The sequence below is a fragment of the Emys orbicularis genome, chromosome 13 (genome assembly GCF_028017835.1).
Source record: "Emys orbicularis isolate rEmyOrb1 chromosome 13, rEmyOrb1.hap1, whole genome shotgun sequence".
Classification (NCBI taxonomy): domain Eukaryota; kingdom Metazoa; phylum Chordata; order Testudines; family Emydidae; genus Emys; species Emys orbicularis.
Window position 1 is genome coordinate 18,374,349 of NC_088695.1, and position 23,302 is coordinate 18,397,650.

General features: G+C 47.2%; 1 protein-coding gene across 1 annotated transcript in view; it reads right to left on the reverse strand.

The window, feature by feature from the left end:
* Positions 1 to 23,302, reverse strand: part of LOC135887539 (zinc finger protein 850-like) — a 437,015-nt gene extending 413,713 nt beyond the window's left edge. The window contains exons 1-2 of the mRNA XM_065415267.1: positions 22,354 to 23,302; positions 4,064 to 4,609 (exon numbers count right to left, since the gene is read on the reverse strand). Coding sequence (XP_065271339.1) covers positions 4,064 to 4,609; positions 22,354 to 23,302 — 1,495 coding nt within the window. The remainder of the gene's footprint in view (positions 1 to 4,063; positions 4,610 to 22,353) is intronic.

Genomic DNA, 23,302 nt, shown 5'->3' on the forward strand with positions numbered 1-23,302 from the left:
CAGGAAAGTCAGTCTACCCCGGGGTGCTGCAGGGAATGGAGCTGGGCAGGGCTGGGAACCTCCCTCCCCACTAATTGCTCCTGCTGCCCCTGCCAGTCTCTCCCCCGTCTCCCTCCTGCCTCCTCTCCCCTCCCCTCAGACTGGGAGACTCGGTCCCTGGCCCAGCCCCAGGGCATTCGCTGGCTCCGCTCCTGCAGGCGCTCAGGGGGGCAGAGCTGGGCCGAGGAGGGGGCATTGGTTCAGTCATTTCCTGCCCAGCCCCAGCTCTTTCCCCTGGGTCTCGCCCCTCACCTCAGGCTCCGGCTCAGGAGCTGGTGTCAGCAGAGCCCGGGGCTGCCCCAGGGGCTGGTTCCAGCCACCGCAGAAAGTCCCCCCCGGCTGGGCACAGAGCAGGGTTAATGTAGGTCTCTCCCCACACAGACCCCACTGGGGAGCAGCAGCAACTCAGCCTGGGCTCCCAAATCACATGGAACTACGGAGGCAGCAGCAGCAGCGTCAGCCTCTGAGCTGCCTGACCCCAAAAGATCAAATTGCAAATATCTCCTGGATTCATGGAGCGAGTTAAAGGGCCAGCACAGCCTGCCTGTCCCCAGCCTCCGCAACACCCACAGCCCTCTGGTGGCAGGAGCTAATCAATCCCGCTCCCCACCTGCGCTCTGCTCTGGGGATGAAAACGTGGCCCAGGAGGGATCCAGCCAGAATCTTTTTCCAACCCTGGAAACATGTCCCACAGAGCAGCACCCCTGCTGCCCGCCAGGGCTGTGTCTCAGCTCAGCTAAAGCAATGGCTCTCTGGTCCCCAGAGCATCTCCCCAGGCTCCTGCTTCCCACCCAGACTGCTAGGAGAAGGGAAGCGAACACTTGCTCACCAGACGCCTTGCACAGGGCACCCAGATTGACAGGGCACCTTCAGCAGGGGCTGGGGGACAGATGGCTCTGACCCACCCTCTCTGACCTTTCAGTTCCTTCTTGGGACTCCAAGCATCATCATGCCCTGGTAGAGCTCTGGGAGACACAGACTTCACACCAAACACACAAACAAAAATATTAGGAATTTATTGTATAAAAAGAAACATTCAGGTAAAAATTTCAATGAAATATAAAAGACTCACCCAAAAGCTGAATTTCCAGAAACACAAGACCCTGCCCCCTCCCCATGGTCCAGAAACAAGGAGAAAATCCCTCCCTGGACAATTATTTCAGGAATAATCCCAGTGGGTCACAATCTCAGCTGAGCCCCTTCCTGAAAATAGGGATAAGGGATTCCAGCTACAGACCTGCCTTTCCATTCAGTAACACGCTCCCCCTGACAGAGAGAGCTGGGAAGGGACAGGAGAGCATCAAATAGTTATAATAATGGATGACAAAAAGGCTGAGGTGTTTAATGCCTACTTTGTATCAGTATTCACTAGTCTGACCAGATACTTAACGTAATTAATATGAACAGCAAGGGGGAAGGAATTCAAGCCAAAACAGGAAAAGAACAGATAGAGAGGTAAAATGTATTGAAATCGGCATGGCCTGATAGAAATTGACTCTAGACTAGGGTACTTAAGTAACTAGCTGAACCAGTCTCTGAATCATTAGCGATTATCTATGAGAACTCAGAGGATGGGTGAGGTCCCAGAGCACTGGAGTAGGGAAACATTGTAGCTGTCTTTAAAAAGGGAAACAAAGAGGACCTGGAGAACTATAGACTGGTCACCCTAACTTCAACACCTGGAAAGATATTGGAACAAATTATTGAACAATCAGTTTGTAAGTACCTACAGGAGAATAGGATTATAAGAAATAGCCAACATGGATTTTTCAAGAACAAAGCACGCCAAACCAATCTAATTTCCTTCTTTGACAGGGTTACTGGTGTAGTGGCCATGGGGAAAGCAGCAGATATATCTTGATTTTAGTAAGGCTTTTGGCACAGTCCCCTATGACAATCTCAGAAACAAACTAGGGAAATGTGGTCTAGATGAAATTACTATAAGGTGGGTGCAAAACTGTTTGAAAGGCCATACTCAAACAGTAGTTATCAATGACTCGTTGTTAAACTATGGGGACATAGATAATGGGGCTCCTCGGGTCAGTCATGAATCTGGTACTGTTCAATATTGTCATTAATCACTAGGATAATAGACAGAGTCCTGTGGCACCTTATAGACTAACAGACGTATTGGAGCATACGCTTTCGTGGGTGAATACCCACTTCGTCTCTTTGTCGCTTTTTACAGATCCAGACTAACATGGCTACCCCTCTGATACTAGGATAATAGAGTGGAGAATATGCGTATAACATTTGCTGATGACACCAAGATGGGAGGGATTTCTAGCACTTTCAAGGACAGGATTAGAATTCAAAATGACCTTGACAAATTGGAGAATTGGTCTGAAATCAAGTCAGTAAAGACAAGTGCAAAATGGTACGCTTCGGAAGGAAAAAATCATTTGCTTTCTAACTATTAGGGTAGCTAAGCTCTGGAATAGACTTCCAGGGGAGGCCGTGGAATCCCTGTCATTGGAGGTTTTTAAGAACAGGTTAGACAAACACTTGACAAGGGTGGTCTAGGTTTACTTGGTCCTGCCTCAGTGCAGGGAACTGGACTTGATGACCTCTCGAGGTTCCTTCCAACCCAGGGGTGCTGGAACAATTTGTATAGAGGGGGTCATAGAATCATAGAATATCAGGGTTGGAAGGGACCTCAGGAGGTCATCTAGTCCAACCCCCTGCTCAAAGCAGGACCAATTCCCAACTAAATCATCCCAGCCAGGGCTTTGTCAAGCCGGGCCTTAAAAACCTTCAAGGAAGGAAACTCCACCACCTCCCTAGGTAACGCATTCCAGTGCTTCACCACCACTGCAAGCCATTGAACTAAACTATAAACCTTGTATATAATAGAAACCGCTTCAAGCCAGGGAGTTTGGCAGCACCCCTAGTTCCAGCATCTATGATCCAACCCTGCATTTCTGTGATTCTATGAAAACACAGTAATAACAATAATAAAAATAATGATGTTTTCCCTCCCAAGTACTTGCATTCTCCTGAGCTACAGAACACACAGTAATTACCGGCCCCTCACAACGCTCCAAGGAGTTGCACACTATTATCTCCACTGTAGAGATGGGAGAAATGGACACAGAGAGAGGACGGGAAGTCACTGGCACTAGCTCACACCCAGGAGTCCTAACTCATTTCCCCCACTGTCCCCTCTAACCACTAGACCACACTCCTAAAAGGGCATCCCCCAGAGTTCCCACCTCTCTGGGGAATCTCCACCATGAATTCCCCAATCTCCAGCTGCCCCCATCACTCATGACTGAATAGATGTCCAATACATTGAGCAGAGCTCCGACATCCTGTTAGTTCAGATCGGCAGCTGTTACTGCCTTGTAACTACAGCCCCAGAGGGCCCCTTGCTACTTCCCTGAATAACATTGCCCTGTCCCTATCCCGAGATGCCCTAGGAGCTGCAGAGACAACTCAGACATAAACTGCAATGGGGCATTTTTACCTCTCTTCTAAACTGGAAAGGGCATGTAGAACCCACAGAAATGTCCTCCACTAATCCCAGAACCTGCTCCCCTCAGACCCTGAAATCACACAGCTCCCTAGTGCTTCCTCCTCCTCTGCCACTGCCAACTATCCCCCATTGAAACCAGAACCCTTCATCCACTTGCTGCCCCTACACGGACCCTCCACCAATGAAGGACATTCACTCTTTGCTTCACGAGGGCACAGACCCATTGCCCCATACTGAGAGTTCCTGCCACCTGCTAGCCTGTGTGGAGTTTCTGATGGGACATTAGAGAGACCTTCCCCTTGTAGCTTTTCCCACAGACAGAACATTTATAGTTTCTCTTTCTGTGAGCTCTCTGATGTGAAATAAGTTCTGACCTCTGCTTGAAGCTTTTTCGACAGACAGAACATTTATATGATATCTTTCCAGTGTGGGTTTTCTGATGTTTAATGAGGTCAGAGCTGCTAGAGAAGTTTTCCCCACACTCAAGGCAGTTAAAGGATCTCTCTACCCTGTGTATTTTCCGGTGTGAAATGACGTGAGCCTTCCGACTGAACCCCTTCCCACATTCAGGGCAGTAATAGGGTTTTTCTCCTGTGTGGATTATCTGATGATTCATAAGGTTTGAGCTCTGCTTGAAGCTTTTCCCACACTCGAGGCATTTATAGGGTCTCTCTCCAGTATGGATCCTCTGATGTCTAATAACAGCTGAGCTGTCACTGAAGCCTTTCCCACAGTCAGGGCAATTATAGGGCATCTTTCCAGTGTGCATTCTCTGATGTTTAATGAGGTGTGAACTCCAAGTGAAACTTTTCCCACACTCAAGGCAGTTATAGGGTTTCTCTCCTGTGTGGATTCTCTGATGTTTGTTTAGGTTTGAGCGTTCACTGAAGCCTTTCCCACATTCAAGGCAGTTATAAGGTCTCTCTCCTGTGTGGATTTTCTGGTGTGAAATAAGGGTTGAGCTCCGCTTGAAGCTTTTCCCGCAGTCGGGGCATTTATAGGGTTTCTCTTCTGTGTGCACTCTCTGATGCACAACAAGGGTGGAACTCCGAGTGAAGGATTTCCCACACTCCGAGCAGTTATAGGGTCTCTCTCCTGTGTGGACTCTCCGATGAACAATCAGGGATGAGTCATTACTGAAGATTTTTCCGCACTCAGCACATTCATACAGTTTCCCTTTAGTGCAGATTCCTGGCTGGATCATGTCTTCAGGAAGGTCCTTCAAACCAACCCCCTGGTCAGTGGATTCACCCTGTTGTCTCTCCCCTGAGGAGGTTCCCTGCTGCCCCTCTGGCCTGTGCTGATTTTCGCAGGCTTCTCCCTGCTCAGGACTCCAGGACACATCCCCTTCAGATCTTCCCAATAATGTTCTCTGTGCTTCCATTTGCTCAGGACCTCCCTGCTGAGGATGCTCCTCCTTGTTCTCACTCACCATCCCGTCACCTGATGTGACAGAGAGACAATTCAGACAGGAGTCAGTCCCTGCACTGGAAGAAGAGCGCAATGAAGCAGAGAAACTGCCAGCTGCCTCAGCAAGGGTTAAAGAAAGTGTTTGAGTTAAGCTAGCCCCATCCTGCTATACCTGCAAACAATGCCAGGACTGGAGGGAGGATAAAAGAAGGGACCCTGGTTCTGCTCAGGGCTGAAGGGATGGAGCAGTGACCTGCCAGCCAGGGAAGCCACCTGGAAGCCAGCACTGGCTCCCCAACCAAGGGGAGACCGCGAATGAACCCCCAGCACCAGAGGTAACAGACTGAGCAGACCCCAGAGACATTGTGGGCTCATCCTCACCTTGCCGGAAGGACCTTGGACCACATCAAGGCATTTCCCTAGACCCAAGAGGGAACCTATGGGCAGCAAGCCACTGGCAGATTGTACTAGAGGGGCCATGCCCCCAACTGAATGGACTTGTAGGAAGTAGCCCAGGGCAGTGGGTTCTGACTCCCTGCCGGGAGGGACACCAACCCCACCCTGTTCAGGGGTTGATATACACAGGGCCATGCGCTGGGCCCTGTGGTGAGGGAGGGCCTGGGTGCCCCTTACCACTCCCCTGGCCTTAAAGACAAAGTACACAGCCCAGTAGGGGACTGAGAGCCTGGCAATCTGACCACTAGGCTGCTCGACCACCCGAGCCCCTGGGAATCTCAGAAAGTGGAACAGGAAAGGGGGGAACAAATTAAAGTTGGCATAATTGAAAAAGCAGGATCTAAATCCTTCCCAAAACATTTCCCAGAATGTGGGGGGAGGGGAGACCAATTCTGCTCCCACATCCCATCCAAACATTCAAAGGCAGGGAACTGCTCCCTGGGGTCAGTGAGGGTAGGTGGGAAGTCACGAGCGACATCTGCCATGTGTATACACCACCGGCTGGGGACAATCCTGACCTGGGGACAGAGACCTGGAGATGCTCACAGGGCTTTTGTGAGAATCTCAGCTGTTTACACGCAAGGAGGGCCATCTCTCCCTGGCAGCTGCAGCCCTGGAGCTGGGGAAAGTTGCCTCTTTCTCTGGCTGCTGCAGCCCTGCACGATCCAAATTCCCCCCACTCCCTCTTCTCACCCCACTGCCCCGTCCCACCTACCCACTATTCTCCCCAAGGCCACCACCTCACCTTACATGTGCATCTTCTCCAGGGTCCAGGCACTTAATTACTAGAGCCACACCTTTGTGGCTCCACTAATTAGGTGGGTGGCCCTTCATTCTCTTGTGTGCAGCCGCCCAGGTGTGCACCTTAGAGGGACTATCCTCAGACCACCTGAATGGCGCTCGCGAACCACAGTTTGATAACCTCTGATCTAGACCATCCCTCACAGGTGTTTGGAGATTTTTAAGAGCAGGTTAGACAATGATGGAGAGTCCACAACCTCCCTAGGCAATTTATTCTACTGCTTAACTACCCTGAAAGTTAGGAAGTTTTTCCTAATGTCCAACCTAAACCTCCCTTGCTGCAATTTAAGTCCATTGCTTCGTGTCCGATCCTCAGAGGTTAGAGAGAACAATTTTTCTCCCTCCTAGTAACAACCTTTTCTGTACTTGAAAACTGTTATGTTCCCTCAGTCGTCTTTTCTCCAGACTAAACAAACCCTATTTTTTCCCCCAATCTTCCCTCATAGGTCATGTTTTCTAGAACTTTAATGTTTTTTGTTGCTTTTCTCTGAGCATTCTCCAATTTCTCCACATCTTTTTTGAAATGTGGTGCACAGAGCTGGGCACAATACTCCAGTTGAGACCTAATCAGCGTGGACCAGAGCGAAAGAATTACTTCTTGTTTCTTGCTTACAACACTCCTGCTAATACATCGCAGATCACTTTGAATCTTAATCTTATCCTCCAAGGCACTTTGCAACCCCTCCCAGCTTGGTATTGTCCACAAACTTTATAAGTGTACCCTTTATAAGTGCCATTATCTAAATCTTTGATGAAGGTATTGAATGGAACCAGACCCAGAACTGATCCCTGTGGAACCCCACTCAATATGTCCTTCCATCTTGATGGTGAACATCTGATAACTACTCTCTGAATGGCTTTCCAACCAGTTTTGCACCCACCTTATAATAGCTCCATCTAGGTTGGATTTCCCTAGTTTCTTTATGAGAAGGTCATGTGAGACCATATCAAAAGTCTTATTACAGTCAAGATATACCACATCAATGGCACACGGCTTCTGCGTCTGTTTAACCAATTCCTCACCTGTGTGGCTGTTTCTCAGGATCTCCCTTTCCTCAGAGTCCTGGAGATCTTGGACCCATGTTTCTTCCCTGGGAGATCACAATACGTATGGGAATGGGAAATCCTGTTCCAGGCAAAGAAAACATGTGAGACCAAGATTTTACATTTATTCTAAGACACAGTTGTTTCCAGATGTGCTAGCTGGGTGGGTGTGACATAGCAAGGGTACAATCCAGACTAATGAGCAGCTGTGTCACCCCTGCCCTGTAACCTTGGGTGCCTTACGATGCCTTGCTGAACTAGCACCCACCAGGGCCACACACAGACAGCCTACCAGCATGCAAACCACACACTCAGTGTGTGAGAGAGAGTGTGTGTATGTGTATAACTGCAGCCTACCAGGCACACTTGGGTTACACTGACTCTCACCAGCCTTGGTTATACTTCAGTGTGACCCACACGCACCCCCAATCTTAGATTTCCCCCCAGAAATGTATGGCCTGTACTACCCAGCCCTCTCCTGGACAATACAAATAAAATAAGTCCTTAATTCCTTAAAGGAATAATGACTGCTTATTACTTTAAATAAAGACACTCCAACTTAAACACACTAGATTGGATAAAACAGTAAAACAAGTTTATTAACTACAAAGAGATAGGTTTTAAGTGAATACAAGTAATGAAGCATAAAAGTGAGAAATGACTACAAGAAAAATAAAGAGAAGATGCTTTCTCACATCTAACAAGATCTGAAGCAAAGTTTCTCACCACATGATTCCAGCAGTGTTACTGACCAACCTTCGGGTCAGGACCCATCCCCCATAATCCAACAGCTATTTTCTTTGTTTGCTCAGGTGCAAAGGGGGCCTCTTGGGGTGTCTGCCCCTCTTTTTTCTAGTCCTGTTCCCCCTTTGAGAAGCATTTCCAGCTGAGAACCAGGAGACAAAGAGTCTGTGTGGAAGGATTTTCTCTGTTGCTTTTTTCTCACCTGCTTGCACTCCCTTTGTCTCCCTTCCTGCTCGATGACTCTAGTTACTGCTTAAATGCTAATGAAGCAGAGCACACATTCCTTTGTTTAGGACAGACCGGTTTGCCAACTTCTGCTATGGTTTGGAACAGGGGTGGCCAACCTGAGCCTGAGAAGGAGCCAGAATTTACCAATGTACATTGCCAAAGAGCCACAGTAATACGTCAGCAGCCCCCCCATCAGCTCCCCCCTCTCCCAGTGCCTCCCACCCACTGGCAGCCCCGTGGTCAGCACCTCCCGCTCCCTCCGCCACCTCCTGATCAGCTGTTTCGTGGCATGCAGGAGGCTCTGGGGGGCGGGGAGGGGAGGAGCGAGGGCGCGGGAAAGGGTGGAATGGGGGCAGGGCCTGTGGCAGAGCCAGGGCTTGAGCAGTGAGCACCCCCTGGCACATTGGAAAGTTGGCACCTGTAGTTCCAGCCCCAGAGTCTGACTATACAAGGAGCCGCATGTGGCTCTGGAGCCACAGGTTGGCCACCCCTGGTTTGGAACATGTGTTAACAACATCCTACAGGAAAATCTTAATTTTACATACAATGTTGCCACATATTTTATCAGGACAACACTGACCACCAAATTATGAATTTTCAAGAGATACCTCAAAAGTCATACTTTGTACAAAAAGTATTCCAGTGGGGTGTAGGATATGAATACAGGAGTGTATTCCATCACGTCTATAAACCAAAGGGATTGGAAACTGTTTCTGGAGACACTTTGAGGAGGACAGATGGTTCCTTGGAGACTTGAGGTTCCCCCCGGCAGGAGATTCAGGGTCCTCCACATACCAAGGGATGTTATGACCCAGACACAGCACAGGTCTTCAACCTCTTATCCCCTCTCCTAGCCCTGCTGAGATCAGAGCCCTAACCAGTCACAGGCAGGGCTGGAAATTACCCCTCCCCACCGAGAGCAGGGAACTTCCCTGGGGAGCTGGGAAATTTCCCAGAGCTTTCATTAAAAACACACACAATTTCTACTGTGAAAGTGCGATGCCCAGAGCTGCTGACTCTGGTGATTTTTATAATGGAGTCTCATGATATTTAGTTGCAGATGAGGTCAAATGGCCCTTAATCAAGGTGGCCACTGTTTCCCTACAGATTTGGCATGTGGAAGTGAGGCTGCCCCTAATAAAGATGGCCACCCACTGCCCTTGTTTCCAGTGTGAATGATGTCAGGCTCTTCTCAAGGAATATGGCTGGGGCTCTGTGGTTAGGAGACTGGACAGGAAATTCAGAGGAAAAGTGGAAATATAGGAAGCTATAGGGACTCTGGGGGGGTCCAGGAACATGTGGGGGGGACAAAGAGAGGTTGAGAGGGATTCAGCCAGCAGGAGGCTGAGCAGGTGCAGGAGAATAGACAGTGTAGGGGCATGTGGGGCAGTAGCTGCGAGAGGTGGGAAATTGTAAAGGGAAAGGCAGGAGAGAAAAGGAGAGTGTGGGGGAGAAGACTGGCTGGGGTAAAGAGGAAACAGAGTCGTGATTAAGCAGGGGGATGGAGAAGTCAGAAGGGTAAATCCCAGCAGCTGGGGGGGGCCCACACTTTTCCATCTGCACTGTTGGAGGTGGAGTTTTGTAGATGCAGTGTGATACACACACCAGGCAGTTTCACGCATACATATCTTCCCTACCCCCTGGGCTCAGAAAACAGAAGGCAAATAAAATTGCCACAATTTTTTTTTTAAACTTGAACTGGAGAAATTACAGTCAACTTCAGAGAACCTGGAAGGGTGCTGAAGGAGAAGAACGTCCAAATGATCTTCTCAGAAATATTTCCTGGCCCACAAGCCAAGCAAGACAGAAAGCAGAAGATTCTGGAAGTGAAGCACTGGATAGGTAAGTGGCGTAGGGTTTTGGGTTTGTGGAACATTGTACTACCTTCTGTGGGGTGAAGGGGCTGTACAGGTTGAATGGCTGCATCTCAGCAGAAGAATATAGCTGCAAGGGCACAGGCTGGACAGAGTATTCAGAAAGGCAGTAAACTAATACCAACAGAGTGTGAAAAGAGGGAACAAATGAGCACTCAGCAAAAAATTAAGAAGTTGAGAACAAAATTAATCAAGACACCAAGAAACATGAAAAGAAAATTCTTGAATTGCTTACATACCTATGCTAGGGGCCTTGATAAAAAAAACGAGAAACTGAAATTACTGATTTATGAGCACAAATTCGATCTAGATGGTGTTACTGAAACTGGCGGGATGATTCACATGAGCAGAGTGTTAAAATCAATGGTTATAATCTATTTAGGAAAGACTGAACAGGCAGAAGCAGAGGGGGCGTGGCACCCTATGTCACAAATGGCATTACCTGTTTCTGAGTCACCAACTTGAATGCTTACAGATCAGTGTACTAACAGATAAAGCACAAGATGAGGTACTAGTTGGTGTCTGCTACAGACTACCAAATCACACTTAAAGAACAGGATGAATGGCTCCTCAAGCATCTTTCTATAACATGTAGGGAAGAAAGCTGTGTGATCATGACGAACTTTAATCTGACTGACATAGGCTGCAGTTCGCATGCTACCAGTACTAAAATGTCATTAGAATTTCTCATTTATACACGATAATTTACTCACTCAAAAGTGTTGCAACCAACATGCGGGAATTCTAGCTGAGACCTCATCTTGACAGATAAATTCCTCTTCATCCCAGCACTAACAATTAGTGGTTACAAACAGAATAAAGTCCAAACAAGTTATAGTTATCTCTCTCTCTCCTTGGTGCTTTAACAGGGCCAGTTTCACAAAGCTGAAAATGGTTATGAGCCATATCAGCTGGTAACAATAATTTAAACAGAAAAACATCAGTTACAATGGGAAACTGGTTAGGAACATTTTACTAGATGGCCAAAGAGTCACAATCCCAAAAATCGAGAAAGCAGGCTACACTGGTTAAAAAGGAACAGCCTGGCTTAGCAGGGAAGTGAGAGTATTTTTGAAAACTGAAATATGCACATACATACATACTCACACCACAAATGGGGAAAAGGGGAGGGTGATAGAAATTAATATGTTAGAAGCTAGGAATAGTATATAATTGATAAGGGAAGCAAAAGGACATAGGGAGAACTCTATGATCAGAATAGTTAAGGACAATAAGGAGTTTTTAAAGATTACAAGGAAGAAAAGCAATCCTATCAATGTTATTAGTCCATTGCTATATGAAAATAGCTGTCAATAATAATACAGAAAAGGCAGAAGTGTTCAATAAATATTTTTGTTCCATATTTGGGAAAAAGTTGATGATATATTCATATCATCTGATGATGATGATGCTAAAATACTGTCCACTCTAACAATAACTTAAAGGAGAATGCTAAACAGCAGATGTTAAAGTTAGACATTTTAAAATCAGCACATCCGATTTTTTTTTTTTTTTTTTTTTTTTTTTTAAATCAAGCTTGGAACAGTGGAGAAGTTCCAAAGGACTGGAAGGAAACTAATGTTGTGCCAATATTTTAAAAGGGTAAATGGGATGACCTGGGTAATTATAGGCCTGTCAGGCTGACATCAGTCCTAGGAAAAATAATGTAACAGCTGATGTGGGAATTGATTTCTACAGAATTAGAGGAGGGTAATATAATTAATGTCCATCAACATGGATTTATGAAAAATAGATCTTGTCAAATTTAGGATTTATTTGATGATTACAAGTTTGATTGATCAAGGTAACCATGTTAATGTTTATACTTGACTTCTGCAAGTCATTCAACAAAAGCCAACTCTTGTAACAACATTTTTATCAATGACCTGGAAGAAAGCAAAATCATTATTGATAAAGTTTGCAGAAGACACAAAGATTGGAAGAGTGGTAAATAATAAAGAGGACTGGTCATTTTACAGAGATTTGGATCACTTGGTAAACTGAATGTTGGCCAACAAGATGTGTTTCTCTACACCCCATATAAACTCCCACATCTAGGAACAAAGCAGGCGGTATTTGCAAAATGGGATACTCTTTCAGAGTCACTGCTTCCCGGGATAAAGATCTGAGGCTCAAGATAGATAATCAACTGAACGTGAGTTCCCAGTGTGACGCTATACCTGAAGCATCACATTAGCCCTTTTAATGTATAAACAGGGGAAACTTGAGTAGGAATGGATAGGTTATATTACCTCTCTGTGTGTTACTGATGCAACTGCTACTTGACTACTATATCCCTTTCTGGTATCCACAATTCAAGACTGATGCTGTACAATTGGAAAGGGCTCAAAGAACCACAAGAATGATTAAAGGATTGGAAAACCTACCTTATAGTGATAGACGCAAGGAGCTCAAGCCATTTAGCTTATCAAACAAATAATTAAGTGGTGACGTGATCCCCATCTACAAGTACTCATATGGGGAACAGAAGTTTGATAATGGGCTCTTCAATCTAGCAGACAAAAGTACAAGATACAGTGGCTGGAAACTGAAGCAATAGAAATTCAGACTAAAATTAGATGCAAACTTTCTACCAGAGAGAGTAATTAAACATTGGGAAAAACTTACCAAGGGTTGCAGTGGATTCTCCATCACTGGAAATTTTAAAATCAAGATTGGATGTATTTTTAAAAGAGCCACTCTATTTCAATCAGAATTTAATACCGGAAAGTCCTATGGCCTGCGTTATTCAGAAGGTCTGACTAGATGATCACAATGGTCCATTATGGCCTCAGAACTTATGAATCTATGCCTGTCTCATAACTTTCTGGAGTGACTCTTGGCTTCGGAGTTCTGCAGGTTGGTAGTAGGTCTTTGATAGCTGCCTGTTCAGGGGTTTCTTTCCTCATAGTGGGTAATTTCTAACTCTTCCTGCTGGGCCTTTCCCACATCTTCCAGCTTCACGTTAAAGAGAATGTAGTGTCCATATAAATAGTTGGTTATCCCTCGTCATGTTCTAGTTTTAGAAAGCTCCAAAAATGTCAGAACAGCAGTGAATGTAGTTAGGCTTTGGATATCTGCACTAGTTAAATAAGTAAGGTTATTTGGAACTCAACTGTGCCTGGGGTTTCTACAAGTTTCTTTGTGTTGTGTAAAGAGCAAAAGACATAACAATTGGTTATGCGGATGGGACTGGAACTCCAGGGATAGAGTGGAAAAGGAAATGACTCCAGAGACCCAGTGGAAATGAAACGAAAAGTGATTGCACAGCCTGCAATCACTGGGATTGTCATTAAACTACTCATTTACTGGGGAGATGGGGGGGGGGGGAGAGTAAATATGTCTGGATGTTTGGAAAAAATGGACTTGTTTGTTAGCTCAGCAGAGGAGTCCCATCTATCAAGGAACTAGAACAGTATCTAAACACTAACTACCTGAGGAGGAAAAGTTGGTGGTTTTATTAAGTGTAATGGAGGGGCACACAGAGTCCCGGGCATGAGAGGGAAATCAGGGACACTGGTAGGGATCCCCCCCACACACACTTACTCCCTGACAATCACTTACCTGTGCCTGTTACACTGCAGCCATTTCCCTTCACTATCCCCAAGGAGAGTGGGAAAATGTGGAGTGAAACCTGGATGTTATTTTCCAGCCTGTCGGTGAAAAGGGCAGAGGGAAGGTTTCAGATGGGGACTTTAGACAATTTCACACACTGGTTCACCACCCTCCCTTTCCCTGCAAACAGATGTTCTGCATTCTGTCACACTGCGAAAATGCTGGGGCGTTTTTCTCAACCCACCAACACATACACCTCTACCCCGATATAAGGCTGTGCTCAGGAGCCAAAAAACTCTTACCACATTATAGGTGAAACCACGTTATATCGAACTTGCTTTGATCCGCCGGAGTGTGCAGCCCAGCCCCCCCAGAACACTGCTTTACCGTGTTATATCCGAATTCATGTTACATCGGGTCGCGTTATATTGGGGTAGAGGTATATATTTAAATCCTCCCAGAACCAAATACTAGAAAAGAACAAAATCAAAGCAGCTGTACTGGGGCTCCCCCTGACATTGTCACCCAGGGCAGTAGCAGGGACTACGCAGAGGTAGGAACTGACTTTTCCTGCCTCGGGTCCTTGTCTTGTGCAATGAGAAGTGAATCTAAAGTCAACAGACCTGGGCAGGTTTAGGCACCTGTAACTTCTCTCCCCACTTGCTTCTCCTTTCCCCCTTTGGACAGGAGATCTGGTTGCTGTTTTGTTGCGGCCATGTCTACTCTGCAGAGTTAAGAATGCATAGCCCTTTAGGGTAGACGCAGCAGGAGTATTTCTTCCGGTGCAGGAACACCGTTTCTCTTGACAGCCGGGCCAACAGAAACATTTTGTCAGCATAGCTGTGTCTACCTTGGGGGTTTTCTCGGCATGGCTATGTTGGTCCGGGGAGTAGAAGAAACCACACAGCTTTATCACTGTAAGCTGGCTCGGCTCCTGCAGAAGCTCAGGGGGGCAGAGCCCAGGGTCCGGGGGAGGGTCAAGGAGCGCAGCAGCTCTGGGACTCGCAGACTCCCGCCCCCCACCCCCGGGAGCAGAGCTGGGGCGAGGAGGGGCCGTTGGTACGGAGTCACTTTCCTGACCGGCCCCGGCCCCAGCCCCTTTCCCCCGGGTCTCTCCCCTCACCTGCAGGCTCCGGCTCAGCGGCTGGTGTCGGCAAAGCCCGGGGCTGCCCCAGGGGCTGAATCCAGCCCCCGGAGAAAGTCCCCCCGGCTGGGCACAGAAGGGCGCTAGGGAAGGGCTCTCCCCGAACACACCCCGCTGGGGAGCAGCAGCGGCTCAGCCCGGGCTCCCGGATCACAATGGAGCTATGGAGGCGGCAGCAGCAGCGTCTGACCCAGGAAGCTCAAATTGCAAATATCCCGGATTCCTTGGCAGACCCAGTTAAAGGGCCCGCGCAGAATGCCCGTCCCCAGCCTCCGCCGCACCCAGAGCCCTCTGGTGGCAGGAGCTAATGAATCCCGCTCCCCTCCTGCGCTCTGCCCTGGGGTTGAACACGTGGCCCAGGAGCAAGGCGGCTTTAGGCCGATTCCCCGGAATCAGCCCGGCGCCTAAGAGGGCTCGCGCACAGTGGCCTTTTTAATTTTTACTCATCCGTACCCCTGCTGCCCGCCAGGGCTGTGTCTCTTTCATTGGGGGACTCTATCGAGCGATGGCTCTCTGGTCCCCAGGACATCTCCCCAGGCTCCTGATTCCCACTCAGACTGCAGCACCACTAGGAGAAGGGAGACAACACTCCCTCACCAGCTGCCTTGCAAAGGGCACCCAGACTGCCAGGCACACCTTCAGCAGGAGCTGGGGGACAGATGGTAAATGATTTGGGGAAAAAAACACAAAAACAGTATGGCACAAACAAATGGATTAAAAACTGGCTAGCTGACAGATCTCACAAAAATTGTACAATGAGGAACCATTACTGAGCAGGTATGTTTCTGGTGGGATCCTGCAAGGATCCATTCTTGGCCCTACCCTACTTCACATGATTTTCATCAGTGAGCTGGAAGAAAACCAAAAAGTATCACCCATAAAGTTTGCAAATTGCAAAGGGGGGTGGTAAATCTCAAAGAGGATAGGTTGCTGACAGAGCCTCTGGGTGGCTTGGTGAGCTGGGTGCAAGCAAACAATTTATGTTTTAATATGGCCAAATGCAGAGTTGTGAATCTAGAGCCAAATAATGTAGGACACACTTGCAGGATGGGGCACTGTCTCGTGGGAAGCAGGGACTCGCTGAAAAAAGACTTGTGGGACATGGTGGATAATCAGCTGAACATGAGCTCCCAGGGCAATGCCATGGCCAAAAGGGCTAATGCAGTCCTTGGATGTATAAACAGGGGAATATCCAGTAGGAGTAGGGAGGTTGTTACCTCTGTATTTGGCAGTGGTCCAGTCAGCACATCTGACCAGACACTGCAGTAACTGGCCTCTGCCATTTGGGGACAGGAAGAGCAGCAGCTGTGGCTGGAGTCACATGGAGGAGCTGCTCTCTGCTCAGCTGTTGATGCCTGACAGAGAGCAGTGGCTGGCTTCTGGATTAGGCTGCAAGAGGTAGGTGCCATTGCCCGGGGGAGAATCCTATCCACCACCCTTCTGCCCCCCCGTGCTCTGATTGCCCCATCCCTGGCTCCTCACTATGGGGACTCGCCCCTCCCCACCCCTGGTCCCTTGCTCCAGGGACCCACCCCCACGTGTCCCGGCTCATTGCTTTGGGGACCACCCCCCGCCCCGCTCTGCTGTGCCCCGATTGGGCAGGTGGGCAGGCTCCACATCAGCTCCTCCCAGCCTGACTCTGCAGGCAGCGAGTCCTGGGAGAGGGGGGAATGAGCAGGGCCAGCTCCAGGCACCAGCTAAGGAAGCAGGTGCCTGGGGCGGCCAATACAAAGGGTTGGCACTCCAGTATTGGGGCGGCACGTCCGGGTCTTCAGCTGCAATTCGGCGGCGGGTCCCTCAGTCCCTCTCTTCCTCTTTGAGCTGCCGCAGAAGTGCCGCCGAAGAGGAAGAGAGGGAGTGAAGGACTTACCGCCGAAGAATGGAGCGGCGCAATTGAGCTGCCACCGAAGTGCTGCTGACCGGCCCTGGGAATGAGTGGGGGGAGGGAGAGTGAAGAGTGAGCGACAGAGGGTCGGGGGAGAGGGGAGAGGCCTCGGGGGAAGGAGCAGGGCAGGGCAAAGATGTTCGGTTTTCAGCAATTAGAAAATTGGCAACCCTAATGGTAATGCTGAGGGTGGGGACCGGGAGCAGCAGAGGAAAGCTGAATCTAAATGCACCATGTGTTGCTATTTCTTCCTCTCCCTTCTAACCCTTCTTCGCTACCAATCATTCCCCTTTTCTTCTATTTTCCTCCTTTTGTTACTTTCACTCCATTTTCGCCCCCTTCACACAGCCACATTCTCTGTCTCTCTCACACAGTCTCGGAGGGGGAGGATCTCTCAGCTGGCCCTGGGCCTCCTCTCTGCCCATTGGGTCTCTCAGACCCACCCCATCCCCACTGGGGCTCTGATCCACCCTCTCTGAGCTTACAGTCCCCTCCTGGGACTCTAAGGATCACCATACCCCTGGCAGAGCTCTGGGAGACAGACCCCACACCCACACCCACACACACACAAAAAATATTAGGAATTTATTTGTACAAAAAGAAACAGATTCATGTAAACATTTCAATGAGACATAAAAGATTCTCCCCAAGCCTGAATTTCATGAAACATGAGTCACTGAACCACCCCACCGTCCAGAAACAAGAAAATCCCTCCCAGGGCAATTATTTCCTGAATAATCCTGGTGTGTCACAATCTCAGATGAGTCCCTGCCTGAAAACAAGGATAAGGGATTCCAGCTACCGTCCTTCCCTTCCAGTAATACACTCCCCATGACAGAAAGAGCTGGGAAGGGACAGGAGAACATCAAATACTAATAATCATGGATTACATCAAAAATGTAATGCCCATTTTGCTTCAGTACTCATTTATGTGACCAGATAGTTAACATAATTAATATTAACAGCAAGCGAGGAATGCAAGCCAAAATAGGGAAAGAACAGGTTAAAGAATAGGTAGATAATAGTATTCAAATGGGGATATCCTGATGAAATTTACTCTAAGGTACTTAAGGAACTAGCTGAACCAGTCTCTGAAACATTAGCGAGTATCTTTGAGAACTCCTGGTGGGTGAGTGATGTCCCAGAACACCGGAGCAAAGCAAACATTGTAGCTATCATTAAAAAGGGAAACAAAGAGAACTGGGGGAACGATAAACCAGTTACACTAACTTCAATAACCGGAAAGATACTGGAACAAATTATTAAACAATCAGTTTGTAAGTACCTACTGGATAATAGGATAAGAAATAGCCAACATGGATTTGTCAACAATTTCAAAAAGGCTTTGACAAGGTCCCTCACGAAAGGCTCTTAAGCAAAGAAAGCTGTCATGGGATAAGAGGGAAGATCCTCTCATTGATCAGTAACTGGTTAAAAAAACAGGAAACACAGGGTAGAAATAAATGGTCAGTTTTCAGAATGGAGAGAGATACGTAGTGGTGTCTCCCAGGGGTCTGTACTGGGACCAGAACTGTTTAACATATTCATAAATTCTTTGGAAAAAGGGGTAAACAGTGAGGTGGCAAAATTTGCAGATGATAAAAAATTACTCAAGATAATTAAGTCCAAAGCAGACTGCAAAGAGTAACAAAGGGATCTCACAAAACTGGGTGACTGGGCAACAAAATGGCAGATGAAATTCAATGTGGATAAATGCAAAATAATGCACATTGGAAAAAATAACCCCAACTATACATATAAAATGATGGGAGTCTAAATTAGCTCTTACCACTCAAGAACGAGATCTTGGAGTCATTATGGATAGTTCTCTGAAAACATCCACTCAATGTGCAGCGGCAGTCAAAAAAGCAAACAGAATGTTGGGAATCATTGGGAAAGGGATAGATAATAAGACAGAAAATATCATGTTGCCTCTATATAAATCCATGGTACGCCCACATCTTGAATACTGTGTCCAGATGTGGTCGCCCCATCTCAAAAAAGATATATTGTAATTGGAAAAGATTCAGAAAAGGGCAACAAAAATGATTAGGAGTATGGAACAGCTTCCGTATGAGGAGAGATTAATAAGACTGGGACTTTTCAGCTTGGAAAAGAAACAGCTAAGGGGAGCTATGATTGAGGTCTATAAAATCATGACTGGTGTGGTGAATGTAAATAAGGAAGTGTTATTAACTCATTCTCCTAACACAAGAACTAGGGGTCACCAAATGAAATTAATAGTTAGCCGGTTTAGAACAAACAAATAGACCTATTTCTTCACACAACTCACTGTCAGCCTTTGGAACTCTTTGCCAGAGGATGTTGTAAAGGCCAAGACTATAACAAGGTTCAAAAAACAGCTAGATAAGTTAATGATGGATGGGTCCATCAATAGCTATTAGCCAGGATGTGCAGGAGTGCAAAACCATGCTCTGAAGTGTCCCTAGCCTCTGTTGCCAGAAGTTGGGAATAAGCAACAGGGGATGGGTCACTTGATGATTTCCTGTTCTGTCCATTCCCTCTGAAGCATCTGGCACTGGCCACTGTCAGAAGACAGAATACTTGGCTAGATGGACCATTGGTCTGACCCAGTATGGCTGTTCTTATGTTCTTAAATTATACCAAACCAATCTAATTTCCTCTTTGACAGGGTTACTGGTCGAGTGGCTAGGGGGAAAGCAATAGATGTGATACATCTTGTACTCCTGACAGAATTCTGCACACCTGCATAGCTGCAGAATTCTTATGGTTTGCAGTTTTCTGTGCTCCCTGCTCAGAAAAATGCAGAAGAAATATGTGGGGGACATGCACCTCTTCCCTGGCAGCACAGGTGGTGCATCTGTTCCAGCACACTTAGAGTAGCCGTCAGAGATGCAAATCACTGCAGGGGAGGGGAGCTGGGCGTGCATGCCTGCAGGGGGGACATTAATTACCATCAAGGGGCAGGGCTGGGCATGCGTGAGCAAACCAACGAGAGAGACTCTGTCCCTCTTGCTTTCTCCTGCAGAGCACCCCGTGTGGAGGGGTAGGGCTTTTTGTTAGGTATAAGGCAGGCTCTATCCCCTAAGGCAGAAATGTAGCCGCCTGCCTATGTTCCTTCATTGCAATGAAGCAGCTGTTTTGCCAGATTTGGAAATGTAATCAGCCAGTGCTATCCCTTAAATTGCCTGGAGGCTCATTTTATAGAAGATAACAGGGATTGGATTGAAACAAAATTCAGTCAGTTTTTATTTGAGAGGGAACAAGGTGTGGAAGAATAAGAGTGTTCTGTGCAAAACTGTTTCAACATTTGAAATAAAACACTAATTTTCTGAGGCAGAAATGTAGCAGCCTGCCTGCATAGTAATGTAGTTAATGTTCCTATTCTTAGTTAACTGTTCCCATTCTCAGTCAATTACCTCAGGAGCATAAAACCTATAAAAGTTTTAAGGCTCCTTTACATTGCCAGAGTGATGTAAAGGAGCCTTATTATAAATAACAGTAAGGAAATCCTCAGCTAGGAAGATCTATGTGCTTTCTCACTTTTTTCCTGTGCCAAAGTGGCACCATGGCGGTTAGATTATAGCTCAGGATTTATTTTACTTACCCATTTAAAAAACAAACAAACTTTGAGGACAAATAAAACATTTATCAAGCAGTTAATAAAATGTCAGGACAATCAGAACCAAGCACTTCCCAAAGTACCCAGCCAGGTACAGATGAAGTTACCAAATGGCAAAGGGATATTCTTCCTTTTGCACAACATGAACAGCCTTCACATCATGTATCAAAACGGCTACACCAGCTTCTCGTGCTTGAGAATATCCCTACAAAACTGCATGTGGATGGGGACAAATTATTTTGTACATCCTGCAATGCTGTTCTCAATCATGACTGACTGTCTGTAATTGTGGATCTTTTTGCATTAAAAAAAAACACATTATTTTGACAAATAAAATATGCAGAATTTTAAAATATTGTGTGCAGAATTTTTTATTTTTTTTTTTGGCACAGAATTCCCCCAGGAGTAATCTTGATTTTAGTAAGGCTTATGACAGTCCCACATGACATTCTCATAAGCAAACTAGGAAAATGTGGTCTAGATGAAATGACTATAACGTGGGTGCAAAACTCTTTGAAAGGCTATACTCAGAGAGTAGTTATCAATGGTTCATACTCAAATATGAAGAACATGGGAGGGATTTCTAGCACTTTCGAGGACAGGATTAGATTTCAAAATGACCTTGACAAATTGGAGAATTGGTCTGAAATAAAGACAGTAAAGATAAATGCAAAATATTACACTTGGGAAGGAAAAAGTCAACTGCTTTATAATGATAAGGCAGAGCTCCTGAAACTGTGGGGTGCGGAGGAACATTTGGGGGGATGCGACGGGGTCTGGGCCAGCCCTCTTGGGGTGGAGGGAGTGCCACCCAGCCCCGTTTCGCTCCCAGCTCTGCTCTGGCACTGCCCCCAGCCGTGGTCCTGCACCACACCCAGCCTCAGCCCACAACCATGGCCCAATCGCGGCTCCACACCCGGCCCCAGTCCCAGCTGCGTCCCCACACTAGGCCCCCTTAATCCTGTCCATGCTCCCTCCCTCCCCCTGGGAGCTGCAGCCCTACTCCCGAACCCGGCTCCCGTGGGGTAAGGGGGGCACAAACAGGGGTAAGGAAGACCATTACTCTGAAAAGTTTGGGGACCACTGCTATTAGCATAGTTAAGCTCTGGAATAGACTATCAAGGGAGGCTGTGGAATTCCCATCATTGGAGGTTTTTAAGAACAAGTTGGACAAACACCTGTCAGGGATAGTATAGGATTACTTGGTCCTGCTTCGGCACAGGAAACTGGACTAGATGACCTCTCAAGGTTCCTTCCAACCCTGCATTTCTGTGATTCTATAATCCTGTGAACACAGTACACAGTAATAACAACAATAATAGTGAAACTCAGCTCTCCTGTACTTGCATTCTCCTGAACCACTTCATACACAGTAATTAGTGGCCCCTCACAACTCTCCAGGGCGTTGGTCAAATATTATCTCCATTGTAGGGATGGGAGAAATGGACACAGAGAGAGCAGGGAAAGTAACCAGCACTAGCTCACACCCAGGAATCTTAACTCATTTCCCCCACCCTCCCCTCCAACTGCTACACCACACTCCCAAAAAGACATCCCCTAGAGTTCCCACCTCTCTGGGTAATCTCCATGTATTCCCCAATCTCCAGCCACCCCCACCATCCATGACTTCAGAGATGTCCAATACACTGAGCAGTGCTCTGGCATCCTGTTAGTTCAGATCAGCAGCTCTTCCTGCCTTGTAACTACAGCCCCAGAGGGCCCCTTGCTGCTTCCCTGAATAACATTCCTCTATCCCTATCCCGAGATGCCCTAGGAGCTGCAGAGACAACTCAGGCAAGAACTGCAACGGGGCATTTTTACCTCTCCTGTAAATTGGAAAATGTGTGTGTAACCCACAGAAATGTCTCTCTACCAATCCCAATCGCCTGCTCACCCCAGACCCTGAAATCACCCAGTTCCTGGGTATCCAGCGTTCCGTCCTCTTCTACCCGTCAACTATCCCCCACTGAAACCCAAACCCTTCATCCACTTGCTGCCCCCGCAAAGACCATCTATCAATGAAACACATTTACACTTTGCTTCAGGAGAGCACAGACCCACTGTCCATAGTGAGAGCTCATGCCACCTGCTAGCCTGTGTGGAGTTTCTGATGGGACATTAGAGAGACCTTCACCTTGTAGCTTTTCCCACAGACAGAACATCTATAGTTTCTTTTTGTTGTGTGGGCTCTCTGATGTGAAATAAGTTCTAACCTCTGCTTGAAGCTTTTTCGACAGACAGAACATTTATATGGTGACTTCCTAGTGTGGGTTTTCTGATGTCTAATGAGGTCAGAGCTCCTAGTGAAGTTTTTCCCACACTCGAGGCAGTTAAAGGATCTCTCTGGCCTGTGCATTTTCTGGTGCGAAATAACGTGAGCCTTCCGACTGAACCCCTTCCCACACTCAGGGCAGTAATAGGGTTTTTCTCCCGTGTGGCTTCTCTGATGATTCATAAGGTCTGAGCTCTGCTTGAAGCTTTTCCCACACTCAAGGCATTTATAGGGTCTCTCTCCAGTATGGATCCTCTGATGTCTAATAACAGCTGAGCTGTCACTAAAGTTTTTTCCACAGTCAGGGCACCTATAGGGTATCTTTCCAGTGTGCATTCTCTGATGTCTAATGAGGTGCGAGTGCCGAGTGAAACTTTTCCCACACTCAAGGCAGTTATAGGGTCTCTCCCCCGTGTGGATTCTCTGATGCTTAATTAGGTTTGAGCCTTGATTGAAACTTTTCCCACATTCCAGGCAGTTATAAGGTCTCTCTCCTGTGTGGATTTTCTGGTGTGAAATAAGGGTTGAGCTCCGCTTGAAGCTTTTCCCGCAGTCGGGGCATTTATAGGGTTTCTCTTCTGTGTGCACTCTCTGATGCACAACAAGGGTGGAGCTCCGAGGGAAGGATTTCCCACACTCTGGGCAGTTATAGGGTCTCTCTCCTGTGTGGACTCTCCGATGAACAATCAGGGATGAGTCATTACTGAAGATTTTTCCGCACTCAGCACATTCATACAGTTTCCCTTTAGTGCAGATTCCTGGCTGGATCAT